At 34.3% G+C, this 23,828-nt stretch overlaps 2 protein-coding genes across 2 annotated transcripts in view; both read left to right on the plus strand.

Moving 5' to 3' along the window:
- LOC126759644 (uncharacterized) overlaps positions 1 to 23,828 on the plus strand; it is a 174,295-nt gene that overhangs the window by 84,678 nt on the left and 65,789 nt on the right. The gene's annotated exons all lie outside the window — the stretch shown is intronic.
- Positions 34 to 22,273, plus strand: LOC126759642 (uncharacterized). The gene is made up of 6 exons (XM_050474595.1): positions 34 to 277; positions 18,808 to 19,158; positions 19,223 to 19,349; positions 20,110 to 20,253; positions 20,316 to 21,515; positions 21,599 to 22,273. Exons 2-6 carry the CDS (start codon positions 18,880 to 18,882, stop codon positions 21,724 to 21,726), a joined length of 1,878 nt encoding a protein of 625 aa, XP_050330552.1. The 5' UTR covers positions 34 to 277; positions 18,808 to 18,879; the 3' UTR covers positions 21,727 to 22,273.

Genomic DNA, 23,828 nt, shown 5'->3' on the forward strand with positions numbered 1-23,828 from the left:
TCTGGCGCTAAAAGCGTTCAGTTGCTACCGAGCGGCCGAGCAGTTAAGTTGTTGTTTTGTTGATGTGAACACACACGCACATACATACATATGTGCTTATAATTTTGGAACCCTTAGGTGGCAACAGAAGCTTGACGGGAATTTGAGCCGTGCTGCGTATTTATGACGAGTTGTGAAACGAACTAAGCTCAAAAAAGCTGAGATAATTGTCGCGCATTAACCATTTTGTAGGCGCGCGTTTTGAAATAGAGCTGTGCATGGATAGCAGACAGAAAATGTAATTACTTCCTTACAACTAAACGATAGCACTCTAAAACACTGAGAAAAAATCGTTTGTGGATTTATTATATTATGCAAATAATTGTTGTTGTTGTTGTTGAGCAGTGTGTGGTGATCGTTGTTTAGTGTGACGCGTGTATTAAATGTCATAATTGAAATGAATTTAGAAAAAAACAGAATGCAATAAACTGAATAATTAAAGTGATAAGGGCATTCGCATTGCGGACGTGAATATTAATGTGAAGAAATGAAGAAATAAGAATACCTAGTAAAATATTAAATTCGTAAAAATTTAAGAAAATATTCTTGAAATTTTTTCACATGTCGGAAAGTAGCATTTATTTAAATGAAAAACAAAATTAAACGAATGCAATTTATTGAAATTGAAATATAAAAGAAGGTAGTGTAAAAAAGAGACTAAACTGAAAGAAAAAAATAAAAATAAATAAACAATAAAATAAAATAAAACTTTTGAAATAATTTAAATGATAATGAAAGTAATAATATTTTTATATACATGGAATACATAATAAAATATAATAATATATATAAATTAATAAAAATATAAAATTACGAAAATTAACTGTAAAAAGGTTGAGGAATGCAAATTAACGGGAAGAAAACAATAACATAGGCTGCAATATAAATGTTAATAAAAATAAATTATATAAATATAAAATTATGCAAAAATCAACTTAAAATTAAACCAAAGTGAATAAAAATGTAATTAAAGTTATAAAAACGAATAAACCAAAACAAATTCACTAAATAATTCAGAAAAAAAAATTTAAGTATGATAAAAATATAGATAAAATTATAAAAAGCTAATAAACACAAACACATTTACGAAGTATTAATAAAAACAAATTTATAAATCCTTGCTTTAGTAAAAAATAATTTACTCCAAAAATAATAATAATAAAATTGCAGAAAATAAAAATAAAAAGTATATGTAAAAATAAAAAATATCTAATATTTGAATAAAGAGTTTTGTAATTAAACACAGATTATTCTAAATTAAGTAAAAGAAAAACGAATACTAGGCAAAAAAAAAGAAAAAGAATGAAAAAAATAAAAATAAATAAAAAGTTATAATACTTAGTAAAAAATTAACAAAATTGCCCACATATAAAACATAAATATGCATATAAATAAAAATAAAAATATATAAACCAATAATATAAAAAATATACATAAATCAAATAAAATACGTGTAAATGAAATATATAAATGGTTATGTTTTTAAATAATTTAATTATAAAAAAAATTACAGGAAAAAATAATAATTATAAAGGAAAAAATTAAATGTACAAAAATTAAATGTAAGCCTTATAATTGAATATAAATGTAAGTAACTGAAAACAATAATGTAATAAAAGTAATTAAATAAAATGATATTGTCATACTTTGAATGTTAAAATTTCGTATAAAAACGTAATACAGAAAATTCAAATATTAAAAATAAAAAAGCAATTTTATATATATTTTTTACCAAAAAAAAAAAATTAATAATCGATATTTAAGAAATCTTTATTTTAATAAAAAATAATTTAATAAAAAATAAATAAATTTACGGAAAATATTTGTAAGAAAAATTTATTTTCTCTATTTAGATGAAGAAAAATATATTATAAATATATAATTGAAAAAAATGTATGTATGTAACTAAATAAAAAACAAAAACTAATAAAAAAAATAATAATCGAAGTCGAATAATAATCGAAATTTTCGGAATTCCTGCTTAACAAAATAATTTAATTAAAATAAATAAATTTACGGAAAATATTAGTTAGAAAAATATATTTTCTCTATTTAGATGAAGAAAAATATAATATATAATTGAAAAAAAAAAAATTTGTAACTAAATAATAACTTAAAATAATGACATTTTTTCATATTAAATTTTTTTTTTTTATTTTTTTACTAAAACAATTAACAATCTAAATCTTATAAATGGTTGCTTTAATAAAAATTAATTTGATTAAAACAAAATAATAAATTACAGAAAGTGATAGTGAGAAAAAAACTATTTTATGAATAAAAAATATTATATAATTCAATAAAAAATTAAATAAAATGTATACCAAATTAAAAAAATATATATATACATATATACATATGCAATTAAAAAATTTATGTAACTTAATATATATTATATGAAATTAAAATAATAAAAGTTTATGCATATTAAAAATTGTATTAAAAGCTAACAATTTTTATATTTTTTACAAAAAATTTAATACCTAATAATAAAAAAAAATTTAATTAAAAAATTATAATAAATTACATTTAATAATGAAATTATTATATATGTATATATAAAATATCATAAAATTAAATAAAAAATGTTTGTAATTAAATAAAATAAATACGAAATAAAAACCAAAAAATATATATATATATGTTTATATGCATAATATATTAAAAAGAAAAGTTATAAAATTTAATAGAATACCATAAACAGTATATTAAAAAAATTATTAAACAAATAAGTTATAAGAAAATAAAACATAAATTAAATTAATAAATAAAACTAATAACAAACTATATTAATTGCCTTAATGAAAAAATAATAAATTTAATTAGCAGAAAAATCACTCATTCAAATATAAGCTTTTAATCAAAGAACAATTTAAGTGAAAAACATACATACAAAGGGCGTTCCAATGAAAACAGGACTTTAAAAAAATAGAGAACAAATGGTTTTTTCGGCAAAATCAATTTATTTTATTCAAATTAGTCTTCTTCTGCACGGTCCAAAAGCATGTCGAACGAGTGTTTTAGCTCGTTGGCCGGTATGGCCACCAGTATGCCGGTGCAAATTCCAGGCCTTTTTGCCGTTCGGGCAAATGGGGGGTCTCTCATGAATGGGCTCTACGTCTGCATTTTCGTCTTTCTTTGTCATGGGCAAATGCATTTTTCCGAAAATGCATTTTTCCGAAGAAGTCGCACGGTGCCATATCAGGTAAATGTGATTTTTGGTGATGAATTTTTTTGTGCTGGAATCTAACTACAGATAACCATATTTCGTCCCGGCGAAGTCGAAAATGGGGATGTTTCGAGTGGTTAATGGTTAAAATGTCATTTTTGGTCAATTAATCGGATAATATACTGATGTCTTTATTATATCTTTCAAAATTCGAAGGTTCATCGATTTTCAGACAATTTTTTAGTCGTTTGCGATGACCTCAATTTGTGCGAAATTTTTTGGGTTTTCAAATTTCAAATGTTCGCACACACTCTATATAATTTTCTGATAAAGTGGTTATTATTCTGCTACAAAAATTATAAAAATAAACCGAATATTGAAATTTTTGGATAAACGAAAATAATTAGAAGAAATCTAATGAAAGTCAGTGTCATTAGGAAAAATTTTGATATAAATTAAAAACCCCCTAAGCTAACGTAAAAAATTGGCTATTTATTGCTACTACCTTATTTTGAATTTCATACCATGTTATATAATTCGTTTAATTTCCTAATTACTTTAATATATGTAAATACTTGTGAAATAGTTCTAAACTCAATCAACCCAACACGTCAAGGCTATTTAACATATGACAGTAACTCGTCATAAGCTTTGACACTTTCATTATCAAACTCGCGAACAACAGATTCACATACACTGTTACATAACGGTATATACGCGTAATGTCATACGCAATAACATCTAATCGTTTTGCCATTTATGTTGGCACCGATCGATCAAGTGACATATCCAATTTGGCGCATTTCGCTTTGTACGCGCCTCACAGCCCTTTGGCGGGTATTAATGAATGATCCATCAGCACATGGACGCAAGCACTGAATAAAGAATACACACAACCACCGCACACATAAACATGTGCTCACGATACTTATAACATGTATAATAAATGCAAATCAGCCCATTAGCCAGACTCATAAATAATGATTTGCCGTGTGGAATTTCACACAGGTGTAAAGATACGCGAAAAAAGTGAAATCAGCAAAACAAATGCTCGTAATTATCATATAGCAAATAGATGTGATTTTCAATGTGATTTTGTATCTTCAAAAAAAAAAAAAAAGGATTATTGTTATAATTGTGGCTTGCAACACAGCACTTTGCACTTCCGCTGAGTTTTTGGCGCCTTACACGTTTATCACCAGCTAATTAATATCTTATTAAGCGGCGCGCTTCCAAAGCTTTACGATCATGTGCAATTATTTCATATTTTTTATACATTTGCCTGTGCCTGTGAATATATATTTACAAGAGCGATAATCGCCTACACCCCGCCTACTCGATAAGCATCGTTGTTCGCAATCTGAAACTATAAGCACAATATTCGTTTTATATCGTCCGTAAATACCTCCGTACACACTTCAAGTTCTCAGCGCCGCTTGGAGCTTAATAGTTGCCTCGCGCTAGTTTTCTGCTCGGCATTATCCCCTTGAAATTTTATCAGAGTGGCCGCAGTCTGTATGTCTGTTCTCTAACAAATGAATACTAAAAACAAAAATAAAATAATACAACAATAAAAAACCGCGACGAGCGCCCAATGAATGCACACACACTGAAGCTATAATACCCTTCATAATAATTTTATCTGGCATAAGAGGATATAAGAAGATCTTTATCCTGATTACGATCGATCAGTGTGGCGTTCCATTTTCTCCTTGAGCGATTTATATCTGCGTACCTGCGTCCAGGTCCCGATTTTTGCTGCGTAGCAATATTGCTGCGAATTTCTTGATAATCCCCCAGTGTGCTTCACTCTCCAGCATGACGCTGATTAAATTGTCAGCAGTTGTTAGACAACTTGGTCTTCTACGGAGATACTTTTTGAAGTATCCGTGATCGGATACGGTGGGTTGTGTAAAAATCGACTTTACGGCTTGTCCATAAGTCCAGCTCTTTTATTAGTCTCGCCGTCCATCTGCCGCGACTCTCATTCTCCCATCTTTGTTGCCATGTTTTTATTGTGTCTTTCTTTATGGGTTCTATTGCAGATATTTTCTTTAGCTCCCAAAGACTTTTCCTTTCATATGCTAGAAGCGGTAATGGTAATAACTAATATAGCACCGCTGTATGACGCTGTTATAGAGGCTAATGCAACTGTAAGGCCTACCGTGCAGTGCACTCTGGCCACTACTTTACGCCGGTTTTCCTTTTTAAGCACGTCTGCCCAGATCTTAACTCCGTATAATAGGACGCTGCTTGTCGTCGACATTATGAGCTTTCTCTATAACTTTGCTGGGGCACCCTATGTTGGCCATAAGTCTGCTAAGTTGGGCGGTGATCTTCGCTGCCTTTCCTACGGCGTGCTGGATTTGTACCCAGAAGTTTAGTCTGGGGTCCAGTCTTACGCCTAGGTAGTTTACTGCTTTTTATGTGCTAAGAATATCCGTAGTCGTTTGTATACTTATTTCCAGGGGATGCGCTTATTTGTTAGCAGTAGTAACTCTGTTTTTTCCGGAGCGAGCTGGAGGTCGTGTGGTCGCCTCCATATCATGAATCTGATTAAGTTTTTTTCTTCTTCTGTGTTTCCTGCTGTAATGTCATAGTCAACTAAGTACGATTTGTCTGGCATTTCGAGTTTTAATATAGCGTCTTAGCTGATGTTCCACAAATTTGGACCTAGATTGGAGCCTTGTGCTGCTTCTGACGTGACCGTGTCTGTCGTGATCCATCTCTAGTTTGGTACATCAGTTTTCTCTTGCTAAGGTAGCTCCGCACCACATCTCTGAGGTAGTCGGAGATTTTAAAGCTTTTTTCGATAACGCCGACCATATCCATAACAAGTTTCGACAATAATTCATAACAAATTTCGTGAAGATACCTCGTAAACTAAAAAACTTTTGCATATATGGACTTTATTTTGATCCGTCAGTTTGTGTATGACATTCTTTCTTAAAGAATAGAGGCCAAATGCGAAATTTTTGATGGATATCTCAAAAATGTAGGGTTTAGTTCGGGTATATACGAATAAACAATCGGACATAGTTATAGAGAGATTGTAGAATATCTGACATTTCCTTCTGCGCATTACAGACTTTGTGCCAAACTTAATACTTCCCGTTGAGGGTATAAAAAATACAAAAATATATTTAAAAAAAATACAGGTGTTCTTTCCACTTTCAACGTCGCTGATTTGACTTTTGCTTTGTTTTTATTTCTTTCCTTTTTATTTGCTGATAACAAATCAAATAACTATTCGGTTGTTAACATTGTTGGTTTTCTTTTCTCGACATTGTTAACATTGTCTACAGCTCACTTATTGTTTTTAACACACACACACACATACAAAAAGACATTTGTATGCAACATTTCTGTTTTATTCTTTGCATACTTCGCTGATTGGTCCGCCTAGCAGGTTTCTTATCATTTACCGTATTTGAACTTCGTCTCCTAGAATTGTTTTCTTCTTATAATCTTGCATTTTAATTGCATTTTATTATGTGATCCACGCGTTGGCCTTGATACTGAAGACTACGTAGCCCACTTTCGATCGTATGCCAGGGAAATTCTTTCAGGAAAGTCTTATTGACTTGCTTGACAGACAGCTGGCTTGTGGCGCTTTGTCTATAAGGTGCATATGCGTGCGAGATCGATGTCATAGATAGCTCATGTAACAGAATTCTGCTGAGACCTTAAGTGCTCTTTATAAAAAGCGGAAAGACATTCTTATCTTGGCAATACTGTTATTGTAAATATTTGGCCTAAGCAGTCTAATAAGCTATTATTGTTTTAAAAGATAAATAAATGATAACAATATACCAAGTATAGCGTTATTGCGATTTTAGATAGAATTATTCTAATGCGATTGATATTTTGGTTCGAAATATGTCTCAGTTTTGGTTTTGCCTTTCATTTTTATTGAATTCCTTTCCAACAGCAAGAGAGTGTTATATGTATTCGTTTTTAGCGTCCCTGGTTTGAATTTTGCTTTAGATATGTCCAACAGGTTTTTTTGATGGTAGAATGTCGATTATCTCGATCGGGTTCATTTTACGATCATTCCGAATTATCTTCTCTTTTTATGTATTTATTTGTAATAATCTCCTCTCTGATTATTAACTTTGGAATTGCATTGCCTATAGTTAATGAAACCTTTTAACCGATTTTTAGCCCGTTAGCCTCTGGTAGTAAACTACTAAATTAAAGCTTCAAACATCTATGCCAGATATTTAGGTCTAACATGGCCAATTCTTTTATACAAACGATATAAAACACCTAAATAGTATTCTACATTAACAGTTCGACCTTCTGGAAGAAACTCTTTTGTGAACAATATTCTTCGAATCATAAAAAGTAATCAACAGTGTCTTGATTCGAGACTTTTGAAAAGGCAAGTTTTTAGGTTTAGGTTTACACTTCCTTCAGGTCAGATTATATTAAAACCACCATATCTTATCACCTAATACCTAAAATTCCCGAATACCAGTTTTCATGTTTTTCGCAAAGAACCCATGAAGTAAAAAAAATTAATAAAATCGATGGTATGCTCATTTCACTGTCTTCTACTCGTCAAACCTTGGAGAGTAACGCTTTATCATTAATATAAACTACAACTGGCTTAAATCACAAATCAATAGGTAACTGTTATTCAGTCAACATACCCTCTTGTGGTCAACTGGATAACTTTATTGTTGCTTGCATATGCAAATTTTTTGATAAGAGAAGCGAACTCAAAACGAGTTGAAAAGTTGCGAATCGAACATGGCTTTTACTGTTACATAACCCGTTCAATTTTAAAAATACTGCTTTATATATGATTATATAATATTATAACACAAAGTTCAAAAAATTGTATATTCCCAACATATGCCTTTACATATGTACTCATTCTATATTAGGGACGTCAAATTCTTATAAAATTGGTAGTATAATACGAGTACATACTTAAAATGTTTCAAAAGGTTCAAATATTTGTTTAGACATTTCAGATCTGAATACAAATTCACTCAGAAAATAAATTTTATGCGATTATATTGCTATCCAACAAAACTGTCATGGGGCCCTTCATACTCTGGACCGCTTCTCAAGGTACGACTATCTTAGTTTTTTAGTTTTTTTACTAACAAACCGTTAGCTTTTTTTTTGCATTGGATGCTATATTTGCACATGTGTATAACACGAAAGCTATAAGTTAATATGGCCCATATGAGAACTGCGAATGGCAGTTCTAACATTCAACATAACCAACAAATAAACGGTTATAAAGGGTGATCCATTTCGAGGTTTCGTACTTTTTTTTAGAGAAAAAAACAGAGAAACTTCAAATTTAATGGAGAAAGTTTATTACCATACAAAAGAACATTATTTTTCATTTCATCACAATTTTCGATGACTCATTCGAGCATTTCGACTGGTAACTGCCGAATGGCACGCATGATGTTTTGCTCCAAAGTCTGAATCGAGCGATATTGTCCGCATAGACTTTAGACTTTACATATCCCCACAGAAAAAGTCTAACTGTGTGATATCCTATGATCGTGATGGCCAATCGACCGGTCCAAAACGTGAAATTATCTACTCACTGAAAGTGTTCTCTCAATAAATCCATTGATTGATGCGATGTGTGAGAAGTGGCGCCTTCTTGTTTAAAACAAATGTCGCCGAGATCTCAGGCAACAAATAGTCGGTTATCATGGCGCGGTAAAGGTCACCAGTATGGAGCGATGATGCCACCGGCTCACAAACCACACCAAATCGTTGGTTTTCCTGAATGAAATGGCAGCTCTTGAATCTCTTCATGTTGTCCCTCGTCCCAAATGCGTCAACTTTGCTTGATTACATACCCATTCAGCCAGAAATGGGCCTCATCACTGAACAAAATTTGTCTGGAAAATATCGGATCTTCGTGCAAATTTTCAAGAACCTATAAACCGAAGCGATGTCGCTTGGGAAGATCGTGCGGCTTCAATTCTTGCACATGGTGTATTTTGTTCGCTTTCAATTTAAGATCTCGATGCTCGAATGCGCCAAGTCGTTCAATAAGTCAGTCGGAGTATCTATGAACGGCGCCGAATCGACTCTCTACGGTCTTCATATACACTCACCACTCCGGCTGCTATATTTTATTCACTGCGTGCTGGATCTCAAGATGGGTGATGGTGTTGCGAATAGTATGTTGACCATAAGTTGAGCAAAGCGCGTGAAATTTCGTAATAAAGTTGAACGATTTGTACACGTTGTTCAGGCGTAAGTCTTTCCATGATGAAACTATATTGAACACAAATAACATGACAAGTTGACACGACTCACACGTGATCTGTCAAAAAAAGGCTATTGAAAAAAGTACCTCTACGTGGATCATCCGTTATATACTGGAGAGTATAGGCCCAGGCACAGTGCACCAATTTAACTTATAAGCGCTCGTGCAAATATTTTGACAAGTGAACTCTTTCTAATCAGTTATATGTCACGCCATCTGTGTGTACTCGCCACCGAGCGGGGAGGTTTTGTCTAATGTTATTGTTTATTACTTAGTTTCACTGAATTAAGATTAGGGTTAGCTGTTCAACCCAACTTTCGTTGAATAGTTTCAGTTATTTGTCGAAAACTTTTCTTTTTCAATAAAAAAATAACAATAATAACAAATGTTCAAAATATTTACGTCTAATGTGCAATTGATAAGATTATTCACGTCATTTTGAACTACTACCCTTTCTACTTAGTTAAAATTCTTCCAGTCGCTAAGTGCAATATTAATTAAAATAATTATTGTAGTGCTAAGACACATATCAAGGTTGGGAATCACTATATGCGGTAGTCATTTTTTAAGTGTTTTTATGAAGTGGAAAAACACGTATGCGCATCATCACCTAGTGCAGTATGCAGAGTATATATAGTACTTAGATTAGGTAATAACATTTGTATTTGATATCTAGTAAGAGCTAGAAATATTCAGGTGTGTCTATCACAAAGAATATGTTTGCAGCCCTTTGAATGCGCCTTGAACAGCACCGTCTCATGTTTAATCATTGGCTTTAACTTCTTCTGGAGATATCTATGAAATATATTATTGCCTACTTCCTTCATTAGTTTTAACTTAGAAAACCCTTTGATGTACATATATAAATTCGTTGAATGTTGAAAATGTGATGGAATTATTTCCTCTCTCACATATTACAAAACTAGTAAGAAAGGATTAGAAAAAAATTGAGGCGTGTAAGGCGAGCTGAGGTCATAGGGACTCTCAAACACCCAGCATTCTGATAAATTTTAAGATTTTGCTGGGACCATTGAGGCGATGTGGTCCCTAGTTGGAAATATAGAACCAAGAGTTTTAATGCTGCATCTACAGAATGCCGAGCAGTCACGAATCAGGTGTTCAGGAGTTTCTAGTTCCACATCGCAAACCCGGCAGTTCGCACAACGGTGGATTAGGTTCAGTGTTAGCCGAAATACACTCCCTGAAAACATTTTGCTATAATTTTTTACTAACGAAAATCGCTCAGTGGCTTTTTGCGCCGTCCTGTTCGAACCACATATTGTCCAAGTTCATATCATCCAATTCGAGCCAAAAATATTCCTTTATCATTGAGCGATAGTGATTTCCATTCATAGTAACGTGTCGGTCTTGATCATTACGGAAGGAGTACGGTCCAATGACTGCGCCGGCCCATAAACCACACCAAACCATAATTTTTTCGAAATGCAATCGAAGTCAATGGTGACTCATGAAGTACGTGGGGATTGCTGCCTGACCAATAACGCATATTTTGCTTATTGAGGAAGCCATTCAGCTAGAAATGAGTCTCATCGCTAAAGATGATTTTTCGATGAAATTTCGTATAATTTTCAAGTTGTTGATCAGCCCAATTCACGAACATACGACGATTCTGGTGGTCAAGCGGCTTCAGTTCTTGCGTCAATTTGATCTAGTAAGGATGTAGACAAAGACCTTTTCGCAAAGTTCGCCACAAGGACATCAAAGAGATGCTTGAGAACGACGTTTGAGAGACTGATTTGGGTCTTCCTCAATTGATGCGCTGGCGGCAGCAATATTCTCCACACTACGTGCACTTTTTTGTCTCACTGGTACGGGAATATTTTTTACTACGCCTATGGATTATAATTTTACCACTAGACGCTCAACTGCTGATCTAGCAGGACGATTATGACGACCATAAATTGGACGTAGAGCTCTTAAAGTTGAGGCTTGTTGTTGGATTGTAAATCTTTCCATGATGAAATGGCAAACCTTACTGAAGAAAACTGTCAAAAGAGCGGGAAAAATGTGACGTCGTTTGCTGTCCCTATCGGTCTACTTTTGTAGAAGTTCACTTTTGAAGTGATTATGATCAGTTTTTTGTGCAACCAGAAAATACTTCAATAATAAGATTATAAGTATCGACAAAGCGCTTTGTACCCATAAAAAATCTTTAGACCTTTAATTTATATCCCACCAGATCAGCTGGATTTCAAAAGGTATGCAACCCAAACCTTGTCTTCGAAAGTGTGGAACAAGCACGAAGAAAACGTTGAGGTGTTTTTATCTTGTTTGCTTTTAAGAAGCTTTTAAAAATGGCATGCGGAAAGATTTTTAACCAAGGGTTAAAGGTAAGGGTTGGAAAAATCTTAACGTTGTTGAGAAATAAGAGCTCGCTGGCTATAATTATATAAATTTTAATATGTACTGACACACTGCGCACATATGATTTTTCATTGTTACATATAAATACAGGCAAAAATGGACTTATTTTTGTGTTTTCGGCAACTACGTTCTACAAAAAGAAAGGTAGTAATTACATACAGATAAGTATCTAGGTATGTAAACAAATAAGCGGAACCGCCAAAATGTCAACGAAATTTGTTCAGAAAAAATATTTGTTAACATGTAAAATAAATTTGTACACCTTAATAATTCCAATACGCACAATAAAGCATTTGTACAGTTAATATGTGCACAAACAATCAGCAATCCTTATTCACAAAACAAATTAAGTCGTGATATTTTATCAGACAACTACGGTGCTGGTAACATAATTAGCAGCGCTAACTCGAAATTTTTCCAGCAATTACGTGATATAGCCAATATACAAGTGTGTATGTGTATAGATTAAAAATATATGTACATACATATATAACGATTAGTATATACCGATACACATACACTTGCTTTTAGCCGACTTAGTAATACGTTAAAAGCAGTCTTATGACCCTAGAGGCTTTAAAAATTATTTATAGAAGCGATTAACAAGGTGTTAGTCATGGCAACACGCGTCTATTTCATCGAACTAAATCGAGCTTGAAAGTGTCATAATTTCTTTGTTTGCAAGCTTTTTGCATAGTCAAATATAGATAGTGAAAATTGCTTCTAAAATTATTACTAATAAACTTAATCTGTACTTGAACACATCATCGTTGAATACGAGAGAGGTTGAGCTAAGTTTTGGCTTTTAGAATTGAAATGACCGAGGTTCCCAACTTCTTTTTTAAGAAAAAAACACAGAAACTGCAAATTTAATGGGGAATGTTTATTATCATTCGAAAGAACATTATTTGGCATTTATTTTTTGAAGATTATCTCTTTAGCAAATATTTCGTTTCCGATAGTCCATCCATTGAGACCAATTTTCGATGACTCGTTCGGGCATTTCGACTGGTAACTGACAAATGACAAGCGTAATGTTTTGCTTCGAGGCCTGAATCGAGGCGAGTAAAAGTGTAACGGTGTGATATCAAAAAATCTTGGTGGCTAATCGACCGGCCCAAAACGTGAAATTAACTGCTCGCTGAAGTGTTCTCTCAACAAATCCATTGATTGATGTAATGTGTGGGAAGTGGCACCGTCTTGTTGAACCCTAATGTTGCCGAGATCACAATCTTCAATTTCAGGCATCAAATAGTCGGTTATCATGGTGCGATAAAGGTCGCCATTAAGGGTTATGTTCACACCGGCATCATTTTTGAAGAAATATAGACCAATGATTCCACCGGCTCACAAACCACACCGAACCGTTTTTGTCCTGCATGAAATGGTAGCTCTTGAATCTGTTCAGATTACTCTTTGTCCCAAATGCGGCAATTTTGCTTGTTTATACACCCGTTTATTCAGAAATGGGCCTCATCGCTAAACAAAATTTGGCTCGAAAACGTCGGATATTCTTGTAACTTTTCAAGACCCCACAGAGCGAAGCTATGCCGCTTGGGAAGGTCGAGCGGCTTCAGTTCTTGCACAAGCTGTATTTTGTATGCTTTCAATTTAAGTTCTCGACGTAAAATGCTCGAAGTCGTTCCATACGTCAGTCTGAGTTGCTGCAAACGGCGACGAATCAACTCTCCACGGTCTTCGTGTACACTCTCAGCTACGGCTGCTATATTGCGTGGTGGACGCGGTCTGTTCGCTCGAATATTATCCAATAATAAATGCTGGGTCTCAAGATGGGTGATGGTGTCGCGAATAGTACGGTCAGTAGGCGGATTATGTTGACCATAAGTTGAGCAAAGCGCACGAAACACATTCTTTACAGAACGAGAATTTTCGTAATAAAGTTGAACGATTTGTAAGTATTGTTCAGGCATAAGTCTTTCCATGTTAAAAGAAAAAAATACTGAATAAAAATAAAGTGACAGTTTGACACAACTCACGCATGATCTTCAAAAAAAAAAAGGCTGTTGAAAAGGTATCTCATCACAGACGAGTCGTTTAAAGGAGTCCCTTCATCAAAACTTTTGAATCTTTCAATCTGCCTACTATTACTTCTAACTTAATCAATTTCTAATGAATAAGTTTAAGTCTAACAATTCTGGAACTCTTCCTTAAGACTTCTTTATCACAGTACCACATTACCTATGTGCTATATATTATATAAGTATATAATATCTATATATTCTGTAGTATGGTATATCATTATATATAGTATATCATTATATATATAAAGACAAAAAAGTCACATTTGAGTTATATAAAAAAATAACTCAAATGATAATTTCATTCGCATATAATACAAGTATACGATATACGATATAGATTTCAAACTGATGGCCTCGCCGCCGTCTATAGTATAAATATAAACCGTACCTATATAGAAATGTGCCTCCGTTATCTGCTTTTAAAAGAAGTCACGCTTTTTCCATATCACATAACTAAATTGTTCAAATAGTCGCCTCACGGTACTCCTCATTTGCTTACATAAATGTCTGCTGACCAATTTTTTTGGCGCATTATGACAAAAGGGGTAAAGTATTCTAATTTATAGCAATTTCATTCTGAAAAGGCTGGATTTTAATTTGACATTGATATATTGGACATATTCGCACAATAATTACCGCAACAGTTGCATGTGCTATACATATATATGTATGTATGTACATAACTTTATATATAAAGCGATATCGATAATTATCTGTTGATAGTGAAATGGTCTTAAGCCCATTGGGTTCCCCATACTCTTACGATTCTACGATAAATAGCAATTTCATCATTTCGTAATTATTTTTCAAATTTTCACACATACTCTTATACATACATACATATGTACATATATGTATAAAACTACTACAGCTTGACAAAGCTTAAATTGTGGTGTGACTCATATTAGCCTTATTTACTTACACACTTAATTATGTACATTTACTTGTATATACGTATGTATGTTTGTAATGGCAATGCTGACTTGTTTGCTGAACAAAAAATTATCACCACCTACCGATTTCATGCTAATCAGTAAAAAATGCCTCGGGGGTTACTAGCCTAGCATGTTTGCATGGAATTTCTTTCTGAACCTAGGTACACAAGTTAATAGGTGTTAAAAAGGTCGTAATTGAAGTATATAAAATACTAAATTACCGTAATAAGTGATTTTATAATTTCAGTAATTTTTAAGTTAACCGTAAAGTGTTGGAGTATTAACATATTATTAAACTTAAACTCATTGGCTTAGCATAAAACTCACAATGGATTTCACAAGTAAGGGGCACACCTAGTGTGAAATTTAATAAAAATCGATTTCGATAATATACTTAAATTTCAAATTGTTCATAAGGCTTTGAATTAGAATCTTCTTAGTTAATCAATGCAATCCACTCCATCGGTTTATCTTTAAACGTGTTTTTCTCAAAACGACATTTTTCAAATTTGCTGCAGTAATTACCTGGATACTAATGGTTCAATGACTATGAATTTTTTTCCCCTCCTGTACATGTGTAGTTCTCCCTATAATGACCTACCAGTTGTTTGATCTGATCAAAAACGAATTTTTGCATACATAAACGAAATTTTAAGTTAAATTCCCGTTTTTTTAAAGGCCTACAACTTTTGCGTTTTTTTAACAATAATTCACATTTTTCGTAACAAAAAAGAGTTCGGTTGAGATAAAGAGAGATAGAATGGAAATATATAGAAATTAAGAGACTCTTACACCGAATATAATACACTTATACCAATGATTTTACCAGTCCTCGAAACACTTTTCATAAGCACTCTTTGGGATGGCCTTCAGCTCCTTCAAGCGAATTTTGTTTAATCTCCTCGATCGACTGAAAACGGGTCCAATTCCGATGATTGGTTGAATGTCTCACTCGTAAACCCATGTCTCAGCGGCAGTTACAATGCTCAACATGAATGTGGAATCGGAATTCACACGATCAAACATTTCCAAAAAGACCTGTTTATGGTTTTCTTTTTGAAAAAAAATTCAGCTCAATATCCGACAAAATTTTTTATTTTCATCAGTTAAAGAAGTCGAAGGTCATCCAGAACGTGGTAGAACCTTTTCACAAAGTTGTGGTTAGCTAACCGGCAGATAGTTTGATTATTATGAATGCGTGCAGTTCACAAAATTTGCATTATTACTTAAATATTATTAACCTTTTTTCTGTATGAAATTTGTTTCCCGTCTGAACTCCGTCTATTCTTATAGATTTTACAGTTGACAGCTGCTATTTCTTGTGCTGGTTAAAAACTAACCAAAACTCCTTCTTCCGGTAAAGTTTATCAGAATTTATATAGAAAATTGTTGATAATCAGATATGTATTTAGATGACAATTTTTGAACATGTTGTCGATAAAGTTCTGGATAAGCGCTTAATCAGACATTGAGAAAACGACCCAAAGTGATTTTTTGGATTAATACAATTTATAGAACTCGCAATTCATAAAATATCAAATAGTCAAATTTTTGTTTGTCGAACTTTGCAAAGCTCTAAAAGAGGAATGAAACTATCTATCCATCTACCACGTGTATCGATATTCTAACATTAATTCTTGACTGTACTGATTAAGATTAAGAGTCCGTAAATCGTTAATTACAATACGGACTATCGAAAACTTTTTGAGAAATCCAATGAGAAAGTGACTCTATATTGTTTATAAAACTTTGTATACAATTTGACTGAATATATGAGACTATAATTACAAGGTGCGTCCCAAAGTAAACAGGACTTTAAAAAAAAAACAGAACAAATGGTTTTTTCGGCAAAATCAATTTATTTTATTCAAAATAGTCTCCTTCTGCTTCAATACAGCTTTTTGCACGGTCCAAAAGCATATCGAACGAGTGTTTTAGCTCGTTGGCCGGTATGACCGCCTGTATGCCGGTGCAAGCCTTTTGAATGGCCTCTACGTCTGCATAACGCTTTCCTTTCATGGGCAAATGCATTTTTTCGAAAAGGAAGAAGTCGGCACCGTGCCATATCATGATGATTTCGGAGATTTTTAATGGTTCCGGTGATCACGGATTTTTGTTTCATTGGTTTACGAAAGTTGGGGTCGATCTAGTGTTGCTAAAGGATTGTGTGTTTTTCTATCAAGCTTATCTGGTTTAATGTATTGAATGCCTTCGAGGCTGTATAATTTGGGCCTGTTAATGCAGCAAAGAAGTCTACTTTCGAGAAGCAGACGATAGGGTTTCTTTTCCGTGATCACCGCTTACGCGATTATAGCCGATTAACAACAGCGCGCCATCGTTTCTTCATTTTCGCTACGTGGCGAACAATTGGATATTCCAAACGCTGAAGCCAACACTCTCCACTTGGTCTTTCCAACGGATAGGTTCAATCATCGCCATAAACTTGTTTCCCAATTGGAACGTTTCAGTTCAGAGTTTTTTTCAATTTTAAAACAAAATTTAATGTTGCGTAGCTTTTTAATTCGTTCGATGTCTCATATTCTCGTACAGCTCGATCCATCAAACATATTGACACTTAAAACGCGCAATAACTTCACTTCCAATCGATGAAATGTCATGAAATTCTCACTGGACAATCGAACAATACTATCAGTTTTACATCGTCCAATCGACATATATCTACGATTATGCGCCACTTAGAGTGGTAGTTTCGAAAAAGACTTTTTTCTTTTACTTTGGAAAGCACCTGTTAATAAGATTTTGGGTTAAGTACTAGGTGTGATATTACATAATTCCAAAATCCAGATTACAACTTGTTGGTGGTGTTTACAATCGTTATAAGATAATAATTATCTAGTATACTTCAACAGTTATAATTTTGCCATGACGTAAAACCAAGAACGAGCCGATAAAAATATACATTGATAAAGATGATCAGCATTACCACCTGATTCGATTTTGCCATGTCCCATTTGTTTTGCTTCCTTGTCCGTCTGTCTGTCCGTATATATGCAGAACTAACGTCTCTCAGTTTTAAGAGATATTGATCTGGCATTTGCCAACGTTCTATTTTCAGAAGATGGTACTGCAAATTTAGTTCTGCGGCTTTCGAACTATTTTCTCCAAACTAAAAAGCTAATAGCTCGCCTTGTACAAACCTGTTTGGTCGGAATCAAGGGCGTCGTAGAGGAAAACTTTTTCATTTTACGGAGTTGTGTTCCCAAAATTTGGCATGGGTTATTGCCTAAAGAAATAAACAACCTTAAAAAAAATCGTACAGATCGAATCACTGCAGTATAACATCAAAATGAAATTCTTATAAGGAATCTTTTGTATTTGTGAACGGAGCAACCGAAGTTAACGTTTTTTTCTTGTTTTCGTTTTTGTATTGAACCAATTTTTGTATGGTTCCGCCTTTTCAATGTTTCTCTTATAATTTGCGCAATGAACGGCCTAGACAATTTTGTTTCATTGTTTTACGAAAATTGGGGTCGATCTAGTGTTGCTAAGAGATTGTGTGTTGTTCTATCAAGCTTATCTGTTTTAATGTATTGAATGCCTTCCAGGCTGTATAATTTGGGTCTGTTAATGCAGCAAAAAAGTCTATTTTCGAGAAGCAGAAGATAGGGTTTAGTCAACTGATAAATATTTTAAAATTGAATGCGGTTTATTGTACAAAGTAAAACGATTACTCCAGATCAAGTGTATTTTTTTTTTAGTTCAGCGCCATTGAATCGAATTTAATTCATTTGTAGGTTATGTTTGCGCTTATCTTCACACTTCAAAGTTATTTATTAACGCTATGACGCGGATAAAGATTTTGTGTTTCGTTCGCGTTCGTTTTTCAATAGTGTTGGCCGTGACGCGTGGCTCGATCACAAGTGCTCACTTCAAACAACAATAATGATAAATTTAATCTTAACCAAAAGTTGACATAGTTTTTCGTTTTCGTTTTCGTTTCCGTTTTGTTTTAATTTGACTTAGTGTGCAATTTATAAGTGAAATATCTGACAAGTCGGCATAGTCAGCCGTCATAAAACCCAAACAGCAACAAAGATGGCGCAAGAAACGACAATAAATCAAAATAATAACAATCACAATGGTCACATACATGATCGATCCACTTCGCCACATCTGACCAAGTTAATAATACCAATAAATGGTGATAAGTCCACGTTTGATAAAACCTATAATACCCCAGTTGCCGATGCCCATGCAACGAAACAGAAGAAACCGAAAAAGAAGCGTCGCGACAAAAGTGATCTGGGCGATGATTTCGTAGCGCCCGATGGTGGTTGGGGTTGGCTGGTCACCGTCGCTAGCGGCGTTGCTGTGGTAAGTATTTGGCTTACCCGAAATATTTTCTTGCATCTATTTAACTTAAGGGTGCTCTTTGCAGTTGGTGACATTTGGCTTGGCCCAACAATTCGGCATTATTTTCCGAGATTATATGTACGGTATTGGCATCACCAGCTCACAGTTGACGACTATTATCAATACACAGATTGCCGTCTCCGCATTAACAGGTAGGTTTTGTTGAGATCGTGTCAATAGTTTTGAATCGAAAGAGAGGGGCGGGTACCAGTTTACGATGATTTTTTTTAATGTCGGGAGCTTTTTGAGTCAAGTAAGACTTCATCTATTATTTGTTGGAGTGTTACTAGCTTCTTGCTTCTTTAAAAAGCTGTTGTATGTAGAATAAAAACCAAAAAAATATCTATATTTGGTGTATATATAGTGCTTAGTAGAATATGGGAACTTCTCCTTTGGATCATTTCATATATCAAGTGGGTGTGGTTGGCGGCCAAAGAAAGAAATCAAGTCGATTTACTTTCAGCTTCATAGTTTCTTCGCCTCTATGTACTTATATACAGGGCAATTTTTTGCGTTATAACATTCCCCATTGGTTTCCAAAACATTACAAAGATAACAGCTCTTGGTGGAGCAAGAAGACAGGTTGCGTTGACCGACTTGTCTTCTTTGACTGGTTGAATTGTGTAAAAAAAGGGAACACCTTGGATCGATTTTGTTATTTTTACAACATTCTTCTTCATTGCGCTTGGTCCTGTGCCGAGCTCTACGCAACCGGACAGGCCAGAGTTTGCGTATAGTAAAATACCTTTAGATATAGGAGTTATCTGCGAATAACCAATAAGGAGTCCTGGACATCGTTCAGGGTCTAGGGGAGTGCCTCGGGAAAGTTTTCTATTACACTGATTTTCTCATAAATCCTGAGTGCCTATGATGACTTGATGATCTCCATTACTAAGTACTTTTTATTTATAGGTCTACTGAATGGACCTCTCTTCAGACGGTTTACATATCGCCAAGTCGCATTTGGCGGTTCAACGCTCATCTTCATCGGCATGTTTTTGTCAGTATTCGCTCAATCATTCCTTTTCTTTTTGATGTCCTTCTCATTCTTCTACGGTAAGTTTTTGCAATTCAAAAATTTTAAAACTTATATTTACATAAGTACATCTGTCATTTAGCCTTCGGTCGTGGTCTCATGGTATCGGCGTCTTCGATGGCTGTTAACACTTTCTTCAAAGTGAAACGACGCACTGCCACCTCTTATCAGTTCGGTGTAGCTGGCATGGGTCCAATTATGTTGCCACATCTCGCCACTTTCCTCACACAAGCTGTGGGTGTCAAAGGCACCGTGCTAATCTTTTCTGGGCTCTCGCTGCATAACTTTGCCGCCTCACTGATCTTCCAACCCGTGCAATGGCATGTGAAAAAAGTTAGCGGCGACACAGAGTCCTTACGCCCGGGCTCGCAGCACTTTGAAGAGGAAGAGCCAGAACAATTTGTCGAACCCGACACGCACAGTTTGGCACGCGCCAATGACGGCTGGTACGGTTCGCGCACATCCATAAATACGCTTAGCCAACGGCATCGACTCAGCACTGGCGACAGCGTACAAATGCAGAAACTACGCCGTTTAAGCAGCGTTGGCGCTGGCAAAGGAAAACAGCGCTCTTTTTCGACCAGTGAGAGTATAAAGGAGGATGAGCTCGAGCACTTGCATATGAATATGGCGTTGCCCACTAAACTCGAGCATCTAGATGAGGGGCAAGTGGCCGTGCAGTACAAGCAACAGCCGCAACAATTTTCGGAGAAGGAAGAACATTACTTAGCGCCCGAAAAGACGTTAGAGGAAATGCTTGATGAAGAAGAAGAGGCACGCCAAAAACTGCCTTTCCTACAAAAGGTCATAATATTCTTCGATTTGGATTTGTTGCGCGATTTCACATATGTCAATTTGGCAATGGGCATGACAATAATCAACTTCGTGGAAATCAATTTCGCCATCTTAACGCCTTTCATTCTTTCCGATTTCAAATTCACAAATACACAAATCGCGGTCGCCATGTCTTGCCTGGGTGTGTGCGATGTCATACTGCGTTTCCTCACGCCATTGCTGACCGCCAAGATACCCTTGAGCAATAAAAATTTCTTCATTATCGGCATCTTGGGCATGTGCTTGGGGCGCGTCTTTCTCATATACTGCCGTTCGTTCTATTGGTTGATCGCGACTTTTGGCTTCTTGGGCCTTTTCAAGGCATTCCGCACAATCTTTGCACTTCTCATCATTCCCGGCTATGTGCCATTGAAGCGTTTACCGGCCGCGGCGGGTCTACAATTGCTCATGTCCGGTATTTTTTCGCTGGTTTTTGGACCAATTGTTGGTGAGTTGAACTGATTAAGAAGAAACTCGAGAAGATAAATTATATATAACTTACTTTCTCTCTCTCTTACCTTTTACCCTCAGGTCTTATACGTGACGCCACCGATTATGGCGTTACTTTGCATGTTCTTAATGGTCTTAATATTATAGCGATCGCATTGTGGATAATTGAAGATCTCTTGCATAAGAAGAAGAAGCCAACGCTAGCTTAGAAAATATTCCTAAGCATACGTGTAATTTAAGTGCCATTGTTGTATCGTTCCTACCACGATTAATGTTATCCATTAGCTCATAAACATTTATATACTATGTGTATGTTGTTAAGTGAAAGCGATAACCCACAGCTCTCCGTTATGCCTAGAGAATCATTTGTAGACAATTACCTTAGATCAAGATCAAGTCTCTTTTGTAGGGTCTGGCTCAGCTCGGGTGTTCGCGTATTCGTGCCTTTGCTCGCGCCAAAAATGTGTATACTGATATACGTAAATTCACAGTTATAAGCCTGTAAACATTTATTTTTTTAAATGTTAGCTAATGTCCGTTTATTAATGGATAAACTTTCGGTTAAGAAAATGTTATAGACAACTATATGATAGTATAAATCTATGTGTTATTATTATAGATCAATTGTATATAGTATTTATGTAGTTGCGAAGACGCTTAGTTATTATTGAAATATTGTTATGTAATTAATTTAAGTCTGTAAATAATTTGTTATAATTATAGAGAGTATAATTAAATAAAAATTACGAAAAACCACTTTTCCTCTTGGGAGTATTGTTTTATTGTTCAATACTATATTTGAACAGAATTTTTCCATATCAAAAAAAGTAAATAATTAAGCAAAATAATAAAAAAAAAAACTAAGCTAATTTTTTATACAAATTTTGTAAATCATTAATTGGAACTTTAGTGAATCAAATATGTATCATTTTGGACGACCACTTACAAAATTATTTTTTTTCTGTATTTGTAATCAAAGGCTTCTCTTGTAGCCAATTTTACTTCAATTTATTTCTTTTATATTTATTATTTCATCGAAGATGTGTGTGTTCTAGCGTTGTCCTGATGGAAGACGAAGCCTTCTCTGTTGATCAGTTCTGGCCGTCTTTTTCGATAGCTAACTTCAATCTCATCAGTTGTTGAAAGTAAAATGTAGAATCAATATTTCAGCTCATAGTCAATGATTCCTTTCCACTCCCACCAAACACTCAACATAACCTTTCGCGGCGTCAATACTGGCTTTGCGACCATTTGTTGCGCCTTACCACGCTTGGACCATGATCTTTTTCGCACATTATTGTCGTATTTGATCCACTCTTCGTCTCCTGTTACCATTCGCCTCAGAAATGGTTCGATTTCATTTCGTTTCAGTAAAGAATCGCAGATGTTAATTCGGTCCATAAAATTTTTCACAGACAATTTGTGTGGTACCCGAAAATCGAGTTTCTTTTTGTAGCCACCCTTTTTTAAATGGTTTAAAATCGTTTGATGATGAATGTTAAGTTCCTTAGCGATGTCATGGCTGCTTATATCACGGTCTTGATCAATCTTTTCCATAATTTCTTCGATTTTTTCAAGGATAGCTCGACCAGAGCGAGGTGCATCTTTCACATCGAAATTTCCAGAACGGAAGCGCGCAAACCATTGTTGTGCTACACGAACTGATACAGCATCGTCTCCGTAAACTTCACAAATTTCATTGGTGGCTTGCGTGCATTCTTCCCTTTTTTATATAAAAATTTCAAAATAAAGGGAATTTCTTCATTATTCTCACTCATTTTTGAACAGCTGTAACTGTTTTTCAACTTTCCGAATTAAATTTTTTGGTTAAAGGAATCTAAAAATCACACCAAATTGTCTGTCTGGAATTTTACCTAAAATTGTGATTGTTTTCGGCTTGCCAAAATTCGATTTTTGATTAGATTGAAAAAGTCGTAGAAGAACTTTATTTTCAGCATGCAGAAAACTAGTAATCAGTTCATTTGTAATAATCACTCAAACAAATTTGAAAAGTTTAGTTTTGGGAAAAACGCGTTTAAAGATAAACTGCTTCAAGCTACTTGAACCAAAAAGATACACTTAAGAAACTTACAAAGAAAAAACTATTTCATGATATCGATTTAAAATTTGAGTATGATATTTTAAGGGTAAATTCTATAAAAATATGAAAAAAATAAAATTTTTGTATGTCTCGAAATGGCATAATTATATTAACCAAAAAAAATCGGTTTACATTAAGTGGTGAAACTCAATTTTTGTTTGATTTTGATTTATAAAAATACTACATTTGTGCTCAATATATTGGAGTTTT

Source organism: Bactrocera neohumeralis, chromosome 5, assembly GCF_024586455.1.
Source record: "Bactrocera neohumeralis isolate Rockhampton chromosome 5, APGP_CSIRO_Bneo_wtdbg2-racon-allhic-juicebox.fasta_v2, whole genome shotgun sequence".
NCBI lineage: Eukaryota > Metazoa > Arthropoda > Insecta > Diptera > Tephritidae > Bactrocera > Bactrocera neohumeralis.